Below are 17618 nucleotides of genomic sequence, written 5' to 3' on the forward strand. Positions count from 1 at the left end.
CACACCAATCTCTTGGTTTTATCGATTCCATCCAAAGTTTCGCAAGCTATAATGCGATAAGCTAAATGTTCTTTACAAACATCAAAATATGCATTTCTGATTCCATCCTATTCTAACATAATAACATTAGGATTTCATGTATCACACGTCACTTTATTTCCATCGAGGTAGCAGATTTAGAGAAAGCTGTCACCCAATATTGCTGTTCTTGATGCATATAAGAATAGTCTTAGACCTGTTCAAGAGTCCATTTAATTTAATTACGTACCTAATTAAACTCGCTTTGTAATCATCTTTCTATCATTTAGATCTAATCTTTATTTATTCCTTTCTAACTTGTTATTAGGTTGCCGGCCAAGAAAAAAAATAAAATTCAAAGATTTGCATGCATGCACTCTACTTTTTGTAGTGATCCTTCGTTTTAACGACAAATTAGTGGATGGTGACGGCTTTTATAATGGTTTTAGTCTCAGGTTTTGCAGCCATTTGTGCAAACATAAACGAAAAAACTTACACAATAAACATGGAAATGTTGACATTGGAGGTTGAACAATCAACATTCGAAGTAGAATATCTGCATTGGTTTTCAAGAATTGGATGAGAAAAGTATTACCATATGCCAATGGTCTTCCAGCTCATGAAATTTATGTTATTCCAGAGAAGATGCAAGTTTATATATTAAAAATATTAATATTACAAGAATAAATTACAGCTAATTGGTTGGGAATTTTCCAAATTCTTCAATTCTATGTTGCTTCTTCGAAGTCCATGCACGTCAGAGAAGATAACTAGAAAGGAAAAGGAAAATAGAATGGGGAAATTAGAAGCCATGGTTGAGCTGGTCGTCCTTTTCATAAGAATTGTAGTTTTGTTAACATCACCAAACATGCCATTGCCAATTGCAGGCGTATAGGGGTCATGGCGATTCTCACTCCCTCTTTCTCATCTTTTTCTTTGCTTCTTTTTGCATCGGCCATGCAAATGCTTATCATCAAACAAACAACATGATGCATGATGGATGCATGCTTTATGCTGAAACTCAATTGATGCCTAACTTAAAAATGATCACAATTTCAAATACACATGTTTTAAATACAACATAAACTACGTTTACTTAAATTTAAAATACGAAATTTGTACTTAATTTATAAGATATTATTTATTTTAATTCAAAAATTTTATGATTTTATCGTATAATAAATATTTTTTATGAAATAAAATTATGAAATTTGATCAACATGAATAATATTTCATAAATTTGGTGCAAATATCCTCATGAAATATCCATGGATCGGATTATATCCAATAGACCACCTGTACACTTCAGGCTTGGAAAATGAAACTATGACATTATTTTACCCTTCTTGATCAGGTCAAAGGTTGGGACCACCAATAATATAATGGAGTCAGCAGAGTCCACCAATAAGTAGAAATAATACACAACAATTGTTTTCAGAGTATGCCCAAACAATGACTCCAAAAAGTTTCTTTGTTAAATTAATTTTTTTCCTATTTTCTCTAACTAACAGGATACAATGAAAGAATTGCCAGGTCAAATCTAGTTATATAATTAAGAATAATGACATCTTATTAAATATAGTCCTCAACATTGGGCTATATAATTTTGAAATAATATGGTATGTATTTAATAATTAAATTTCATTGCTTGGAATAATTATTAGAACCGTGCTAATAACCCATCTTCAAATTTGGAAACTATCAGGGCCCCAACACTCTCCTAGAGCCATCAGCTTGTCACTCAAATTCGAATTTGGCTCTTTGCTGCTTTGATTTTGTTCACATACATCATTGCTTATCGATGAAGTTTTCCTCTTTCGACTTCAAAACTACTTTTTGTCAATCGTTCAAGTTAAAACTCGATCAAGAAGTGAAAAGAAAATAAAAGTAAAACTTAAGCTTTTAAACTATAAGTTTCAGTTGAGTTAAAAAATACTTGAGAGGAGCTACTTATACTTGATTGATGAGGACCTTAGACTCAGGCGACTCAAGATCAATGTCAGAAAATTAAGATTGATCCATAAACCCAAGTTGGGCTAACAGTTAATAATCCATTCAAAATATGATAAATCAATATTTTTATGTACCAAACGGATAAGCCATTGAAGTGACCAAACTAGCATGAAGCTCGATATTTCAGGTCAGCCCAATACATTTGTTTGGTCACAATGATCAAAATACTCTCGCTTATCAGCTGATTTATACTTTAGAGAAAAGAGTCCATCCTGCCCTTTAAACGCTAAAATACCCTCACACTTCTCATGCAACAAACAACTAGTGGCAACGCGTCGAGCCAAAAACAAGTTTTTGCTCTCCTGATTCGATTTTAAATATATAAAATTCATATTCGTATTTAATCCGATAAAATTTTTTTATTTTAAATATTCGAATCCGATTCGATTCGACTCGAAATTAATAAAATATTATTTTAAATATAAATATAAAATTAAATATATATAAAAAATATAAAATTAAATAAATAATTAAAAAAATAATTTTTTTTATATATCGAATCGAATTTACTTAAAATTCGACCCGATCCGAACCCGAAATTTTTTTATACAACTCGATCCGATATCCGATTTTCAAAAAAAAAAAAATTAAATCAACCTTAAGGGTCAGATCGAATTAAAACCCATTGATTTCGGATATTTTTACCTTCCCTACAAACAACCCCGTAACCCTATTTCATTTACGAATATATAGATGGCTGGTTATTCGAGAATATATATATATATATATATATATTTATATTGAATGTATAATTTTATTGTTCATAATAGAATCTTGCTCCACTTCAATCCCGTAATCTTGTTCGTTTGCAACCCATTAGACAAACCCCAATTTACATGAGATTTACGATGAGAAGAACAAAGAAGGCAAAAGGGCTTGCCATCTTTTCTCTTTGCGCCTTACTCCAATCACCTTCTTCACCTACCATAATCTTTCAAGACAGTAAATTTGCATTAAGGATGGACAGCTGGATACAACTTACATCTAAGCAAATGTTTCGTAGATCTATCCATATGAAGAAGAAGAAATCATATATCCAAGGAGATTCTCATTTGTACAAAATGGAAATGACACTTCCATGAAGAAATTAACCACACTCTTGTCTTTTGAGATCTTTCTGTTTCTATTTCTAGTTGACTGGAATGCGACTACGCGATCGTAGTTAGGATACAGATCTTAGGTTTCACTACACTGGAATCAGTTCAGAGTTTAAGAATATGATAAATGCAATGAAGCATACAATTTTATAAAAGAAAGGCTCAATCAACACTTTTAGTTCCAATAATTCATAAAAGAGAGAAAGAAAAAGGGAAAAAGGAAAAATTATAAGGAAAGTGAAATTCAACAACAAAATTTAAACAACATCTTTGAGTAGGCACTTTGAATCTAACACAAAGTTATGCTTCCAAAATTAATGTCAAGCTTACACCTTAATGGCATACTTCCTCATTGGAAAGTACATCTCCCTCTTCTTCTCCCGCTCTGTTTTCAACGATTGCTGCGTAAAACAAAATGCACGAGGTCAATTCAAAAGCAACAGATTGAATCACCATGGAGTTTTGTGCCCAAATAACATGCACCAAGGAAGACTGAAAATATAGTCCAGGAGAAAATAAAAGAGCAATATACAAAATTTTAAAGATACTTGGAAAACATAAACAAGTTCTAAATGAAATACAACTCAAAGTTGATAAGTATTAAACTTGAAATTGGGGGCAAGATTCATAAAAACAGCTTTCCAATTCAACAATAAACTATTGTTTGAGTAATGTATCATCCAAGTGGTTATTCCACTTAATTTATTTCATTGTCCCCTTCATCCATTTATTATCTAGACCATTAGACAAGCCAGAACTTAAGGACCTCATACGGTCATAATCCTAAAACAAATCGCGCTCAAATCCAACCACTTAAAAGAGATCAATGAAGTGGGGCACAAAAAGAAGCCATTAGACCCACTTGGGGTTTCATCAGCTTGTAAAAGGGGATAACTGTTTAGTAGAGAATGGACCACTAGCGAAAATAGAATTTATTCCAATCTAAGATCAGAATAAGAGCAAATATCAGAGACAAACCCCAATCTGGCAATTCCCCAATGGAAATAGAGGAAAATATCTAATAAAGCATCTTTGCAGTTGTGCATTGTTGCACATGTCCTAAACAAAAACATAACTATAATAGGAACTCTTTATTAAAGGCATGTCTTACAGAAAAATTTTATCACAGGTAAGTTCAGCTTTTCTCCATGGAAATGAAAGCATGAGTTAAAGCAACATCTGAGAAAATGAATGCTTTTATTTCGATCATCATCGTAGTGTGAATCAATATTATTTGACTTTTATACATACTCCCTCATTTATAAAAGATTAAAAAGGAATTCCAAATTGAACATACTAAAAAGAATTCCAAATTGAACATATTAAGACATCTAGATTCTAGATTAATACACACTCACTAAGATAAAAGCATCAAGAATGTTCTAACACAAATTAGTAACTTTTAGTTCCATACAGCAAACATAGTTAAATCACAAAATGCCAATAAATTATTATCTACAACAAAAATGAAACATAATGAGCATGATCCACAGCTAACCTGGTGCTTGGTAAGGCGGCGACGAATAGCTCTGGTCTTCTTGGGACGGAGATCAAGAGGCAAAAACTTCTTCGTCTTATAGGCTTCCCTCAATGCAGCCTTCTGTTTCTGGGATATCACTGTCAACACTTGGGCAATCGATAGCCTCACCACCTTACTAAAAACCCAACACCAAAAAAAGCAAAAACCATACTGTATAAGACGAGAAGAAAAATGAAATCAATAAGGAAAAGAAGAAATGAAGAGGAAATTGAGTTACATCTTGGAGAGCTTGTTGGGGGCACCACCAGTCACTTTGGCCACACGAAGGAGAGAAAGTTCAGCTTTTAAATCCTTGAGCTGGCTCAACAGCTCTGTCTTTGATTTGTTCCTTAACTCGTGTACCTTGATCCTTGCTATAAACAAGCACAAAAAAAACAAAAAAACAAAGAAAGAATAACAAGATTCACGTTAACATATTGATACAAATGAATTTAAAAGTAAATAAAAAAATGGGTTTTCGTTTGTTATTGTAATTACCCATGGCTGCCTCCTCCTCTCTATAGTGATGCAAAGGGGAGGGCTTTGCCTTTTTAATATCAGTTTGCCCAAAAACCCTAATTTGGTCACGCGTGAAGTGCACGTGTCTTGGGCCAAGGTCTTGAGGGACTTTGGGCTTTGAAAAATGTGGGCCCATGGAAGTTATTCGGTCCTCACTCTAGCGAAATGGTTTTGGACCGCCAAAGACTACGATGACAGGATCTTGGTGATCCTTCTTCAGCTTTGTGCTTTTGTCGTTGCCATGGATTGCGCAGGTTTTAGCTTGAGATAGTAACTTGGGGACACCTGTGTTACCAATCCTGACCTTTAGGAAAGCAAAAGGGATCAACCTGATATGCAAATTAACCTTTTCAATTCTGCTTCTGATATCAAAAGTTCAAAATTTTACCATTCAAAAGAAAAAGGACTCGGCCATAAGTAACCTCAAGATTTTTATATGGGCCTCCATGATGACATGTTTGACAAGCTTTTCCAACCATGATGGTGACTGATGCAACTGATTCCAATTTTGAAACATTGTTAACATGTTGGTTCATGACCTAGCTATACTAGATATTCTAACATTGTAGAAAAGGATTTAACTTGATGAGCAAGAACAATAAGTCCATTTGTTTGATTCAATTTCCTGCCAACTACTAGTTTGTTTAACGGTGCAAATACTTTAGATTACAAAGAGTTGATCTACTTTAAACGAGTAAATGAATGAGGGAATGGAGATTCTTTTCGGTAGTGATTACAAGAACTGTCTGAGAGGGAAAGTTTAATCATAAACAAAATAATTGCTTTGCAATGAAAAGGAAGATATATAAATATAACTGAATTCTTTTGCAGGACTGTGAGTTCGAGGCAACTGCTTGGAAACATCAAACATGTAGCCACCTCTCTGCTTTTCTTTCCTACATATATGTATGGCATGAAAAAAGAAAGGAAGAAACTTAAGAAATATTGAGTAAAGCAACAAAAAAAAAAAAAAGGAGCTGAGGAAAAGTAGAAAACTTAACTAACCTTAATCTGTCCACTGATTAACGCCCCACTTCTTTAAACTCGTGATTACAGAATATATGGTTTGAATTAGGGAGACCCACATAATTGCCATGGATAATGGTTTAAAGTAGATTGCTGACTTCCAAAGAAATCAAGGGGACGGAGGATTTAACTTATAAGTTAGTATAAAATGGATGTACATGTATGGTTTTTTTTATATATATCATCAATACAATTTTTTAATTCTACAAACGAAATTAAGAGATTAATACATATTTTATTTTATTTTTAATTATTTTTAATTTTTTTAATATATCTTAAAAATATACTCTAACTCCACTGACAATGAATGAAATAATTTTTTGTTCATGTATTTTTTAGTGCAATTTCCATTTAGAGTATTATATGGAAAGTTTTGGGTTCATTACTCTTTCAGCTAAACCAGATTCCATGTTTATTGGAAGCATAACTAGAGGGCTTTTAAGTTTCATCTACTTGTAAAAGAAAATTTTTTAAAACCCCAAAAATGATACGGTAATAATGCAAATTATGTAATTGATGTTTGTGAGGAATTTTTCATTTTTGGGCTCAACATTTCCTTTAGATCAATAAAATAGTAAAATATAATGAGAGTACCATCATTTGTTTATAATGTGGTCCAGATGAGTCCCCACGAAAATGTACTGACCAATCAGCAGCAAAACTTTTGATAATCCAGAAGCTGAAATTTGTGGGGTCGATCTTTCGTGTGAAAAAAAGCACCTTTTTTCCATAAAAAACCGAGGCCAGTTAAAGGATATATTTAGTTAGTTAATTCATGCTTCCTGAAATGCAGTGGCTGCAGAGTGGGAGATTGGTCAAGTTGATAAAAGTGGTCGACACTAATGCTAATCAGTTTGCAATCGATGATGATACTTGGGATTTCAACATCTTTAAGTCCACTCGATGTCTGACAAAAGGGGCCGGTCGACCCACGAGTCTGCAGCCTTCTGATGGAAAACACCTCAGCCATTTCCGAGGCATAATCATTACAACAATCTAATTTTAACACTCTGGGTTTGACACTGATTGATAGTAATTGCGAGAAGTTCATAACAGTTCATAAGAGGTCAGGGTTTCAACACTGCTTAGACTGATCTCATGTCAACAATTTGGACTCTTATGTGTAAGAAAATGAACATTCAGTTGCATTTGTTACAGGTTACATGAGAACTGCATGTGCTCCCAATCTGGTTTTTATGCACGAAAACTTGTCCTAATGCATGAACATCTTCATAAACTATCAGTTTTTTGACCCTTGCTTTGTCTTGTCTTAATTGTAATCCCTGAATTTAGGCACTAGCTAGATTTGATTGTTCCACAAGAAAGAACATGTTCTTGAACCGTGATCACCTAGAATAGCTATATATATATTTGAATTCATGAACAAAAGTTCAATGAAAGTTCCTGGAAGAGTTTTGATGAATACTTTAACTGATTTGTTCATATGCTGTCACAGAGTTACAGGTCACAAGAATATGACAATGAAAATGAGAGAACAAATGAAGTGGGTCCTTTTGTTAACTATCATGTATAAGGTAGCCAGTTAAATCTGTGTATACCGCATAGAATAAAACATGGATTAGATTATGGAATTAAACTTGGATTATTCATATACCATGAAGCAGCAGCTGCTTTATCGGTGCCTATTCCATCTTTATTATTCAGTATTCAGGTATGTATCATACAAGCGTTGTACAAAAACAAAGTTGCTTGTTTTTCATTCAGGGTCCCTGTGTTAAGGAAGGGCAAACCAAATCGAGCTTGGAAAGATTGTTCTTAGGCAGAAGGAAGGAGTTCCGCTTTGTGTGGTTACAAGATTTCATATACAAGATGAAAATAACAAGCTTATGATTATGATTTTCCCATAAGCAGGAAAGCCATATCTGTTTTCTACTTCACGAATACCTAAAGATTTCACAGATGGATGCGTGCTCTCAGTTACTCCAATTATGTGTTAATAATAAGAGCAGTTAGCTGAGTTTCAAAATCTATAAGCCACCATATGATACTACTAGTGGCAGTGCTCATATCATACAAAGTTGAACCCCACCTTAGAGAAAACATTTTGAAACTAAAATAATCTAAATCTAAAGTTAATCACAACTTTGAAGGTCCATATTTTCCAGGGTATGATTGATCAACACTTCAAGTGGGACCTAGCTGCTTCTTTTTCTTTATCCCCTCTTTCTCTCTCTCTCTCTCCATCCGCACCTACTTTAAAATCATATTAGTTGGCCTTATTGCGAAGATACTTATTTCCCCAACTCTATTTCAGTTTTTCTTTTTCAAAACTATAGCATTTCCAAAAATGAAAGGAATGGATCTTTTCTGTGCTTCTCCAGCTTCCACAGCCATCTGCTCTAGCGTGGACCATCGTTCCATGGTCCGCCATGGCCATACTAGGCCTATTGATCGCCAAAACTCTAAGCCTTATGCACCTTGTTCAGCACAATTACCTATAATTCCTAGTCCTTACTATGAAAAGAGTAGGAAGAGCTCTGTTAAGCCGAGGGATGTGCGTCGAAAAAGCTCCGCTGATATTCATGATCTTAATAGTCCTCCTGGTTCCTCTAGATATCTTCTGAGTGATAGACCCTTTATTGATTGGTTATCAGAGTCTGATCGTGTCTCAGCATTGGTTCCCGCTCAGCCTGCAAAGCCTAAGCATGTAAGCTTCAAAGATTCTCCTGCTTTAAAGCCTTCTTCATCTACTCGGTCTCGTAACCAGGTTGGTCTTTAATCTTTCTTTGTTTTCGTTGCCTGTTTTGGTTCCAAAAAGGGAAAAAAAAAGGGACTAAAAACTTCAGGATGCTAAATCACTACCGAACATTTTTAACATACGTATTCTATTTCTTGTTGTGTTTGAAATAGAAGGTGGTGGTTTTGTGGGTGTCAATCAATTGCAAAGGATGTGAAGGAAAAGTAAGAAAACATATCTCAAAAATGGAAGGTGAGTTTCAACAGATAGAATAGCACTAAATTTTCAAAAAATTAGTTATTTATGCATAAACCCTAATTAGTTTAGTGGCTTTGATCATAAAGAAAATGCACTACCATATTCTAAGCCATGGTTTTTTCCACATTTTGTGCAGGAGTGACATCATTCAGTATAGATTTGGCCACAAAGAAAGTGACAGTAATTGGGGATGTAACTCCCTCAAGCGTGCTAGCAAGCGTGTCCAAGGTAAGGAATGCACAGCTCTGGCCATCTACAGCACCACCACCACCACCTCCACCAGCAGAAAGTCCATCTTCCCCAATGGTGAAAATGAATTACTGATGAAAAACACTAGGGTTTTCTGTCTTTCTTATTTAAATGGAGTAGAGAGTGTGAACTATGACATATTAGCAGTCCTTTGTGTGTTTTCCCTGTCTAGATGCATGCTTAGATACTAATCAACATTTGAAATGTAATGTAAATTAATCAATCTAAGCTTTTTTGGGGATTGTAGTCATAACCTTTGTTTTTTAGAGGCAAAGCTAAAGAAGTTTGGTTCTCTTGTGCTTTCTGATCATCTCGATCATTTCTTGGAGCAAGCAAATGGAATCATTGCATAAATATTCCTCTTCCCTTTCTCTGAATTAATTTAAAATCCTTGGCTTTGGCTGGCACCTCCGGGCATCTCTAATTTCTTGTTTCTCTCCCAGGTGATACCCCATCTGGCGGTGGGGGCTATTCTGCTGTATCATTAGAGTTCGACACCAGTACTTACCATGTGAAAAGTTTTCAAATTTTGATCTCCAAGTTCAATACGTGCCATGGTAAATGGTGATAAAATGGGCAAAAGTTATTTTTTGTAAAATCTCTATAACTAAAGCTTGCATCAGGATTTGACTAATAGACTTGTATAATGCAAGACTCAGATCAAACAACATCATTGGTCCCCAATCATGGAGCCCTCGCGTGATCTGATGGACTAATGATAAGTGCAGTAGTGAGAGCATGATAAACAGCTTAGGGAGACAAGTAGTGGAATTCTCTGCAGTCAGTGACAGAACAAAATTTTTTAGCCTGGGACAAAATTATTGTGCACTTTTTCTTCTGTCTTCTGGATGCAGCCAATAACTTTAGTGGGTTGGTCAAAATATTGGATCCTAATAACACATTGAAACTTAAACATCCACATTTATGATTTTATCAGCAATTTCTCTGGTTTTTGGTCAAACTTGGTGTTCCACTAAAGGTTCATTTGTCTTAATCTTGCGTTCATGGAAAACCCTGTATTGGGTAACTATTCAGTAATTAAAACCATATGATAGCTTCAAGTTTGACCTTGTATTATTCGTCATTTAATTTTAATTTATACAATCACCTTCAAAAAATAATATCAAATATATTTGTAATTCATTTTCCTATTTTTAAATTATTACTTTTTATTAAAAAAAAAAAAAAAAAAAACCTTCTTGGCATTGATGTGGTTGTAACTATAGAACATCAAACTAAACAAAAATACCAGGCATTCTTTGGCTGAAATCCAAATCTAGACCTGCACCCAATTAATCCATAGGGGCATATCCTTTTCTTACTGTGGGCAATTATTGTACCTGCCTTCCCCACAATAAACCAAATGATGACCCCAAGGCACACCATTGGCTGCAAGTCCAAGTCATTTTTTTTTTTCAATTAAAGAGTGGGGCTAACTCTAAGTCTTGCTGTTTTTTCTTCTTCATTTTCTCCTTCGTCATTTTAAATGTCTATGGTCCCCTGACCAACTCATTACTCAAGAGACAAAAGGCATTGTAAAATTTTGTTAGGTGTGGAAGTAAGAAAAATTCCAAATTTCTCACCACATTGATGATTTGAATATTAATTTTTTTTTCTACTATCCTTTTCTTCTATTTGGACTTAAATGTTTTGGTAACTTCAGTTTTTTGGACTAATCTTGGACGGCTGGATAAAGAAAATACTAGAAAAAAAATGTTAACATGGGTCCACCATCTAGGGATTATATAAAAAGATTTTCCTCGAAAAATTTGGTGATTGGCCAAAGGGAGAATTTTTCTTTTCATTCCAAAAAAAATAAAACATTTGGATTTTGGACATGAAGTTGTGTTTGACTAGATGCAAAATTCAAGTTGAATTCAAATATTAATTTCAATAAATTAATTTAATTTAAAATTTTTAATTATAATTATAATAATTTTTATTTTTTAATCATAATTATAATAATTTTTATTATTATTTTTAATCTCATTAGAATTAATCGTATCGTTCATTCAAATGGACCTAAGGCAAGATTTTTTTTTAGGGCAAGATTGAGTCATGCATTCATAATATATACAATATCCGAGTCTTAAGCTAAAAAAGTCAAAGACTTGTAGTAACAAACCAGAGGAATTTGATCATTTCTATGCTTTTGTAATTATAAAGAAATAGTTGCAAAATTAAATTGTAACAATAAGAAATAGTAATTGATAATGACTAGATAAAGATGATAAATAAAGCAGAAAATATTGTAATATCAAATCAAATATCACGAGATATCAGCACTGGGGCAGATACTATTGATAACATGACATTCTTTTTTTTTTATTGGTTTTTTTAAGTTTTGATAACATGACATTTTATATCATTGATTTGGCAGTATTTATATCATGATTGAGAGTTAATATTATTAGGGGCACATATCACATTGATTAATAAAATTATATTACAAATATCATATAGAATATTTTTAAAATAAGATATTGTATTAGAAATTTATTATAGGTTAGGGGGCTAAAATGTTATTAACCTTTAAATTATTAATATGCTTAATTATTTTATTTTATTTTTATATTACAAAAATCATAACTTCCATTATTTTAAACCTTTGCTAAATAGTAAAAAGAGTAATTGCTTGTCTTTGAAAGTGTAGCAATGGTAAATGGCTTATTCATCACTTTTCAATGTACTCTTGAAATTTCCATGATTGAGTAAATAATAAGAAAGTAGAAGGGTAAGAAGCAACTTGAGTTCCAATTTTCCAATATGCCTCCCAATATAGCATAAAGAAAATGAAAAGGAGTGGCCACTGTGAAAGAGGGACCAAAGGCTCATAAATGTACCATCCAAAATATCTTTGTTTGGTTTCTCTCCTTTTCCAGACATGAAGCTATAATTTATCCAAAAAATTTTACAGGCTAAGTATAAAGAGAGGGTTAGGGATAAATTAGAAAATTCAAAAAAAAAAAAAATCATGCTTTCTGTTTTTACCTTTCTTTCCTTTCCCTTAGAGGATGGCTAGATCTCTCTCTTCCACCCAACTGAGATGAAGTGGGCCAATTCAAGTAAGCCTTTGGAACCCAAAGTGGACTATGGTTTGAATTTCAAAATGTCACTATCAAATTTAAGTTGAGTCCATTTGGGGGATATGTCAAGGTCCACTTAGCTTTTGAAGGCTTAGACTTTTTAAACCCAACGCACAATCCAACTAACTTACTATATGTTTAACAACTCCAGTCGCCCAAGTCAAGAACAACAGAAAAAATAAACAAAGATATGAACCACTCCAAATGCGATATTCCCTGCTCCACCATTGTTTAACTCATTCAACAAGCTAAATATTAGCCTATATATTCATCTTTCTTTCAACCCCAATAAGAAAAATCTTCAATACTTGCTTCTTCACAAAGCTAAAATGGTCAAAGTGCTGCAAGTGAAGGGCACATTGCACCTCTTGCTCTTGGCCATCACCATGAAATATGTCCATGGTGCAAGGGTCCTCACTGACGATGACACACTGCCACCTCCTCAAACCATAGCAACTAATCCAATTCCAACACCTGTAGCCAACGTAGGTCCCGCCGTCATACCTTCGAACCCCATCAGCCCCCTGGCTGCAGCCACTAATGCAAGTGTTCACCACACATTGTCATTCTTCATGCATGACATATTTGGTGGCTCAGCTCCATCAATAAGGGTTGTGGCTGGGATCGTTGCCAATACCAGAGTCAATGGAATCCCTTTCTCGAAACCCAATGGAGGCGTCTTCTTAAAGAGTCGTGGTGTGCCTCTGATCACTGCTAACAGGGGCATCATCAACAGCAATTTTCCTTTTCTTTCGGGCCTAAATGGTGCAACAGCCAGCACTGTAATTAACAACAATGGTCATAACAATTTGATCACAAACGGCAAAGCATTTCCATTTGTCACTGCAGGTCAGCTCCCACAAGGAGCTGACCTACAAAAACTCTTATTTGGAACAATAGCCGTGATCGATGACGAATTAACTGAAGGGCATGAATTAGGCTCTTCCATAATTGGTAAAGCACAGGGATTTTATCTGGCTAGTTCAATGGATGGTAGCAGCCATACAATGGCCTTTACTGCTATGATTCATGACGATGGTGGTCATGATGAAGAGGATGCCATTAGTTTCTTTGGGGTGCACCGCACAGCTGCGCTTGAGTCTCCTATTGCTATAGTTGGTGGAACTGGAAAATATGGAAATGCTCAAGGGTATGCCATCATTGAGACCCTTCACCACACGAATCAGCACACCACTGATGGTATCGATACGCTTCTTCAGTTTACTGTCTACCTAACTCACTAGTGACCTTTTTTTCTTGCAATCGTAGTAAAGTTGTGGTTTTCTGGTTGAAATAAATGCTATATCTTGCTAACAAAAGCAGTCTGCAAATATTCATAAAAAAAGGCTTCTTTAAGAGCAAAGAGAGATTGCAAATTTGGTGTTTTCATCTGCAACTGTTGGAGAATTTACCTTTCAATTGATTATCAGAACTAAAATGCGAAATTTGGTGTTTTCACCTGCACATAATTATATTAGGAATTCAAGCACATAAATTCAAACAAAAATAGCACCAATTAATGATAGTTCAACACCGAGGCCATAGCCTTATATTTATAGAGCTTAATCTCAAATATTCTCAGATTTTATTATGAAGCTGCATCCTCCTTACAAACTGAGGAAACTGATGTTATTTGTAAGGAGGTAGTCATCCAAGAAAATTTTTACTTGCTAGAGAATTTGTATATGCAATCACATTTTTCCCGAGATCAAAAATTTTGTTCGAGCAAGATTCCTTTATTTAAATCACAAAGATCCTTTGGCATTCACAAAACTTGTACATATATTTTAGCTAACCGGTCGCCTTCAAACGGAAGCACATTAGGAAGCAAGATAAACAGTAGACTGCAGCAGAGTTTAAAATCCATCAGTTTCATGCTGGTTGGTAGCTGGAACTGCCTTGACAATGGCATAGCCCTTAGCATTCAAGTATTTGCCAGTGCCGCCCATGATTGCGAGGTGGGACTCAGAAACAGCCGTCCTATGCACACCAGAGAAGCTGATGCTATCAGCATAGCCACCGCTCTCAAAGATGGCTGTGAAAGCCATGGTCTGACTGTTCCCATCAACAGAACTAGCCACATAAAACCCCTGTGCCTTGCCAATCAAACCTGAACCAAGCTCATGCCCTTCGGTTACCTCATCGTCTATAACTCTCATTGTCCCAAATATGAACTTTTGAATAGTGCTTCCTGCAGGGAGTTGACCTCCATTCAGGATTGTAACCCCCGCAAAGCCATTATTTATTGGGTTGTTTCCATTGTTTTGGCCCGCATTGGCCGCATTACCGCCAAGGCAGTGAGAAAGGGGACGTTGCCGCCAAGGCCATTATTATTGCTGTTGACAGAAACACCTCTGTTTTCTGGAGGATTTGCACAGGCTTGGCAAAGGGGACTTGACCACTGACTGCTGGATTGGAGACAATCCCAGTAACAGCTCTTGTTGAGGGGTTTGATCCGCCAAGTATGTCATCCATGAAGCTGAGGCAGCGAAAACAGGAGCTTCACCAGCAAAGGGTGGTGCCACTAAATCAGGTTCATCAGGAACAGCGGTGGGAAGAGCCATGAATCCCATATCGGCTGTATAGTAGAGTTGGTCTTGGGATATAAGAGTTCACACATTCTCTTCCTCGTGAGATGTTTTTTGTGAAATAAAATCATAATTCTAGAAGAATCAGAACGGATAATACCTCATGAGGGTGTGAACCGTAACAGGTAAAGCTACTTTGGGACTTGGAGGAGTACATGTCCGGGTCCTATAATGCATGAGCCTGGAGGTTGAATCTCGACCTGTGACACTTATCCTCCTCATCAAAGACTCGAGAAGCAGCTGCACAGGTCATTGTGAGAGCCTAAGAGTATGATGCCATGAAATTGGAGGGTAATATCAAATGCTGCTAGCAGATTGGTGTTTTGAGATTTCTTCGGGGGGACGTGATGACTTAAGATGGGTAGTATTTTATATTTATATATATAATAAAGCGTTGTGGAGTAGATCTGATGGAGTAGGTGCTTGCGTTTTCATCCCAATGGTGTTTTGGTTAGAAGGTGAAGACTTTATCCTAAGATATAGATCTAAATAGGTGGATGCATAAAACAATACTATATCGTTTTGTCTCATATTTTCTACCAAATCCATTGCCTCCGAACTTGAATGCACGTAAATACACCATGGTAGTGACACAGTATTGATAGAGAGCTAGTATTGATGAAGCAATACGCATTTGCTAAGTATATTCTAATTTCAAGGTAACTTATTGAAGAAACATGAATAAAGAGGAACTATAAAGGATTTCTCTTATTATTATGCAGTTAAAAAGTACTATAACTCAAACATTACACTTCTTAGAACCTGAATTCAGAGCATCCAAAATTCCGGGTGATGACAAGGAAAATCCTAATGCAGCAACAAAAGTAGGGGAAATATGGCATTTTTTACTAGTTAACTAATCACTATTGACCAAGATGAGTTGAGTTAGGAGTTCACAAGTATCAACACCAACGCAAGCATCCCTAATCAAAGCTCCCCAAGCCTCCAAATCAAAGCTCATTTTTCTCTTTTCCATCTCCTCCAAAACAAAGCAAGCACCATCAATGTTCCCACAAGCTAATAGCCCCGTAACCAACCGACAAAAAGTTTCCAACTTCGGACAATGTCTACTCGTCAACATCACATTCAAAACCTTCAAAGCACCTTCAAAATCCCCAACCATACAAAACCCATCAACCATCATCCTATATGTAGCTGCATTAGGCTCACAACCTTTAACCTGCATTTCAATCAAAACTTTGTAGGCTTCTCCAACTCTACTTTCCTTGCAAAGATAATTCAACAATATATTATAAATCACAACATCTGGCTTAAACCGCCTTTTCTTCATTTCACTAAGCAATGATTTAGCTTCCTCAATCTGTCCTCTCTTTCCAAGATAACTCATCAAAACACCAAAGTTAATAACCTTTGTTTTACAACCTTTATATTCCATATCAAACATCAGTTTTTTAGCTTCCTTATATTCACCTAAAGAACAAAAACCTTCCATTAACAAAGCATAAGTCACAGCAGTTGGATACTTACCTTTCTTAGCCATATCTTCAACTAAACTTTTAGCTTCTTCCACGTCACCCTTTCTACACAAAAACCCTATAAAACTATTATAAGTAACTACGCTAGGTTCCACGTTTCTGTCGAGCATTTCATCAAACAAATTGCAAGCTTCCGTAAACTCAGCCCTTTTCAAAAACCCCTTGATAATGACATTGAATGTTACCTCATTCGGACGAAAGCCCATTTCTGCTGACTTATGAAAGATCTCTTTTGCATCAGAAAACCTATTGTTATCGACGAGAACATTAAGAACCGAGTTCAAAGATTGAACCGTGCGAACGCAATTAAAAGAAGGAATTTTATGGAAAAGTTCAATGGCCTTTTCAATCAAATGGGCTTTTCCATAATGTTGGAACAAAGCACAAAAAAGAGTTTCCTTGCAAGGAATATTAAGATTTTGTAAATGGCCAAGAAGGTTTTCAACAGCTTCGAAATTTCGAGACTTGGCAAGCTTATAAATAAGAGAAGAAAATGAAGGATAATCATGTTTATATCCCATTTGGTAATATTCATGGAAAAGAGACGCCGCTTCATCTGGATCACGTATTTCTTTCACAGCTGCAACAAAAGGGGTTGGTCTTTTTTGGCGTCGGTTTTGTGTGGTTTTCTTAGTGTTTTCATGGCTTGGTTTGGTGTTTGGTTTTTTAGCACCAAAATTGTTGTAATGCTTAGAATGTCTCTGGATTTTTACGAAATGGTTTATTAGAACTCGTTGTATTTGGTTCACATGTTTCGATATAGAATATAACATGGCAGAGAAACAATGTTTGATTCCTACGAGAAACTGTGAGAAACTGGGAAAAGAATATGAAGAGCTCAGAGAAAAAACAAGCGAACAAACAGAGAGAACCGAGCAGAGTGACCGGAGTTACCTAGCAACAGGCTCGCCCGCGACCGCGATTAGAGATGTAAATGGGCCGCCACTGGGTGAGCTTGGTTTGGAATTTTCATGCCTAAATCTTGAAGAGCTAAGCTCAGATTTGCAAATATCGGCCCAAAAGACCGAGATTTTATTTGGGTTTCGACTTT

At 35.5% G+C, this 17618-nt stretch overlaps 3 protein-coding genes and 2 pseudogenes across 3 annotated transcripts; 2 read left to right on the top strand and 3 right to left on the bottom strand.

The window, feature by feature from the left end:
* Positions 1-3247: 3247 nt before the first annotated feature.
* Positions 3248-5270, bottom strand: LOC111303597 (large ribosomal subunit protein uL29). Its single transcript, XM_022899983.2, has 4 exons — positions 5146-5270; positions 4886-5021; positions 4627-4783; positions 3248-3529 (listed from the first exon to the last, which is right to left on the bottom strand). The coding sequence occupies exons 1-4, from the start codon at positions 5147-5149 to the stop codon at positions 3455-3457; spliced, it is 372 nt and encodes a 123-aa protein (XP_022755718.2). The 5' UTR covers positions 5150-5270; the 3' UTR covers positions 3248-3454.
* A 3077-nt stretch (positions 5271-8347) lies between these two features.
* Positions 8348-10474, top strand: LOC111304314 (protein SODIUM POTASSIUM ROOT DEFECTIVE 2-like). Its single transcript, XM_089742449.1, has 3 exons — positions 8348-8920; positions 9064-9142; positions 9285-10474. The coding sequence occupies exons 1-3, from the start codon at positions 8501-8503 to the stop codon at positions 9470-9472; spliced, it is 687 nt and encodes a 228-aa protein (XP_089598575.1). The 5' UTR covers positions 8348-8500; the 3' UTR covers positions 9473-10474.
* A 1807-nt stretch (positions 10475-12281) lies between these two features.
* On the top strand, positions 12282-13941 carry LOC111304315 (dirigent protein 9 pseudogene; annotated as a pseudogene).
* A 179-nt stretch (positions 13942-14120) lies between these two features.
* LOC111304316 (dirigent protein 25 pseudogene) lies at positions 14121-15625 on the bottom strand (annotated as a pseudogene).
* A 128-nt stretch (positions 15626-15753) lies between these two features.
* LOC111303598 (uncharacterized) lies at positions 15754-17609 on the bottom strand. Its single transcript, XM_089742590.1, has one exon. It carries the CDS (start codon positions 17338-17340, stop codon positions 15928-15930), a length of 1413 nt encoding a protein of 470 aa, XP_089598716.1. The 5' UTR covers positions 17341-17609; the 3' UTR covers positions 15754-15927.
* Positions 17610-17618: the final 9 nt, after the last annotated feature.

The sequence above is a fragment of the Durio zibethinus genome, chromosome 13 (genome assembly GCF_047325235.1).
Source record: "Durio zibethinus cultivar Kanyao isolate XHJ-2024 chromosome 13, ASM4732523v1, whole genome shotgun sequence".
NCBI lineage: Eukaryota > Viridiplantae > Streptophyta > Magnoliopsida > Malvales > Malvaceae > Durio > Durio zibethinus.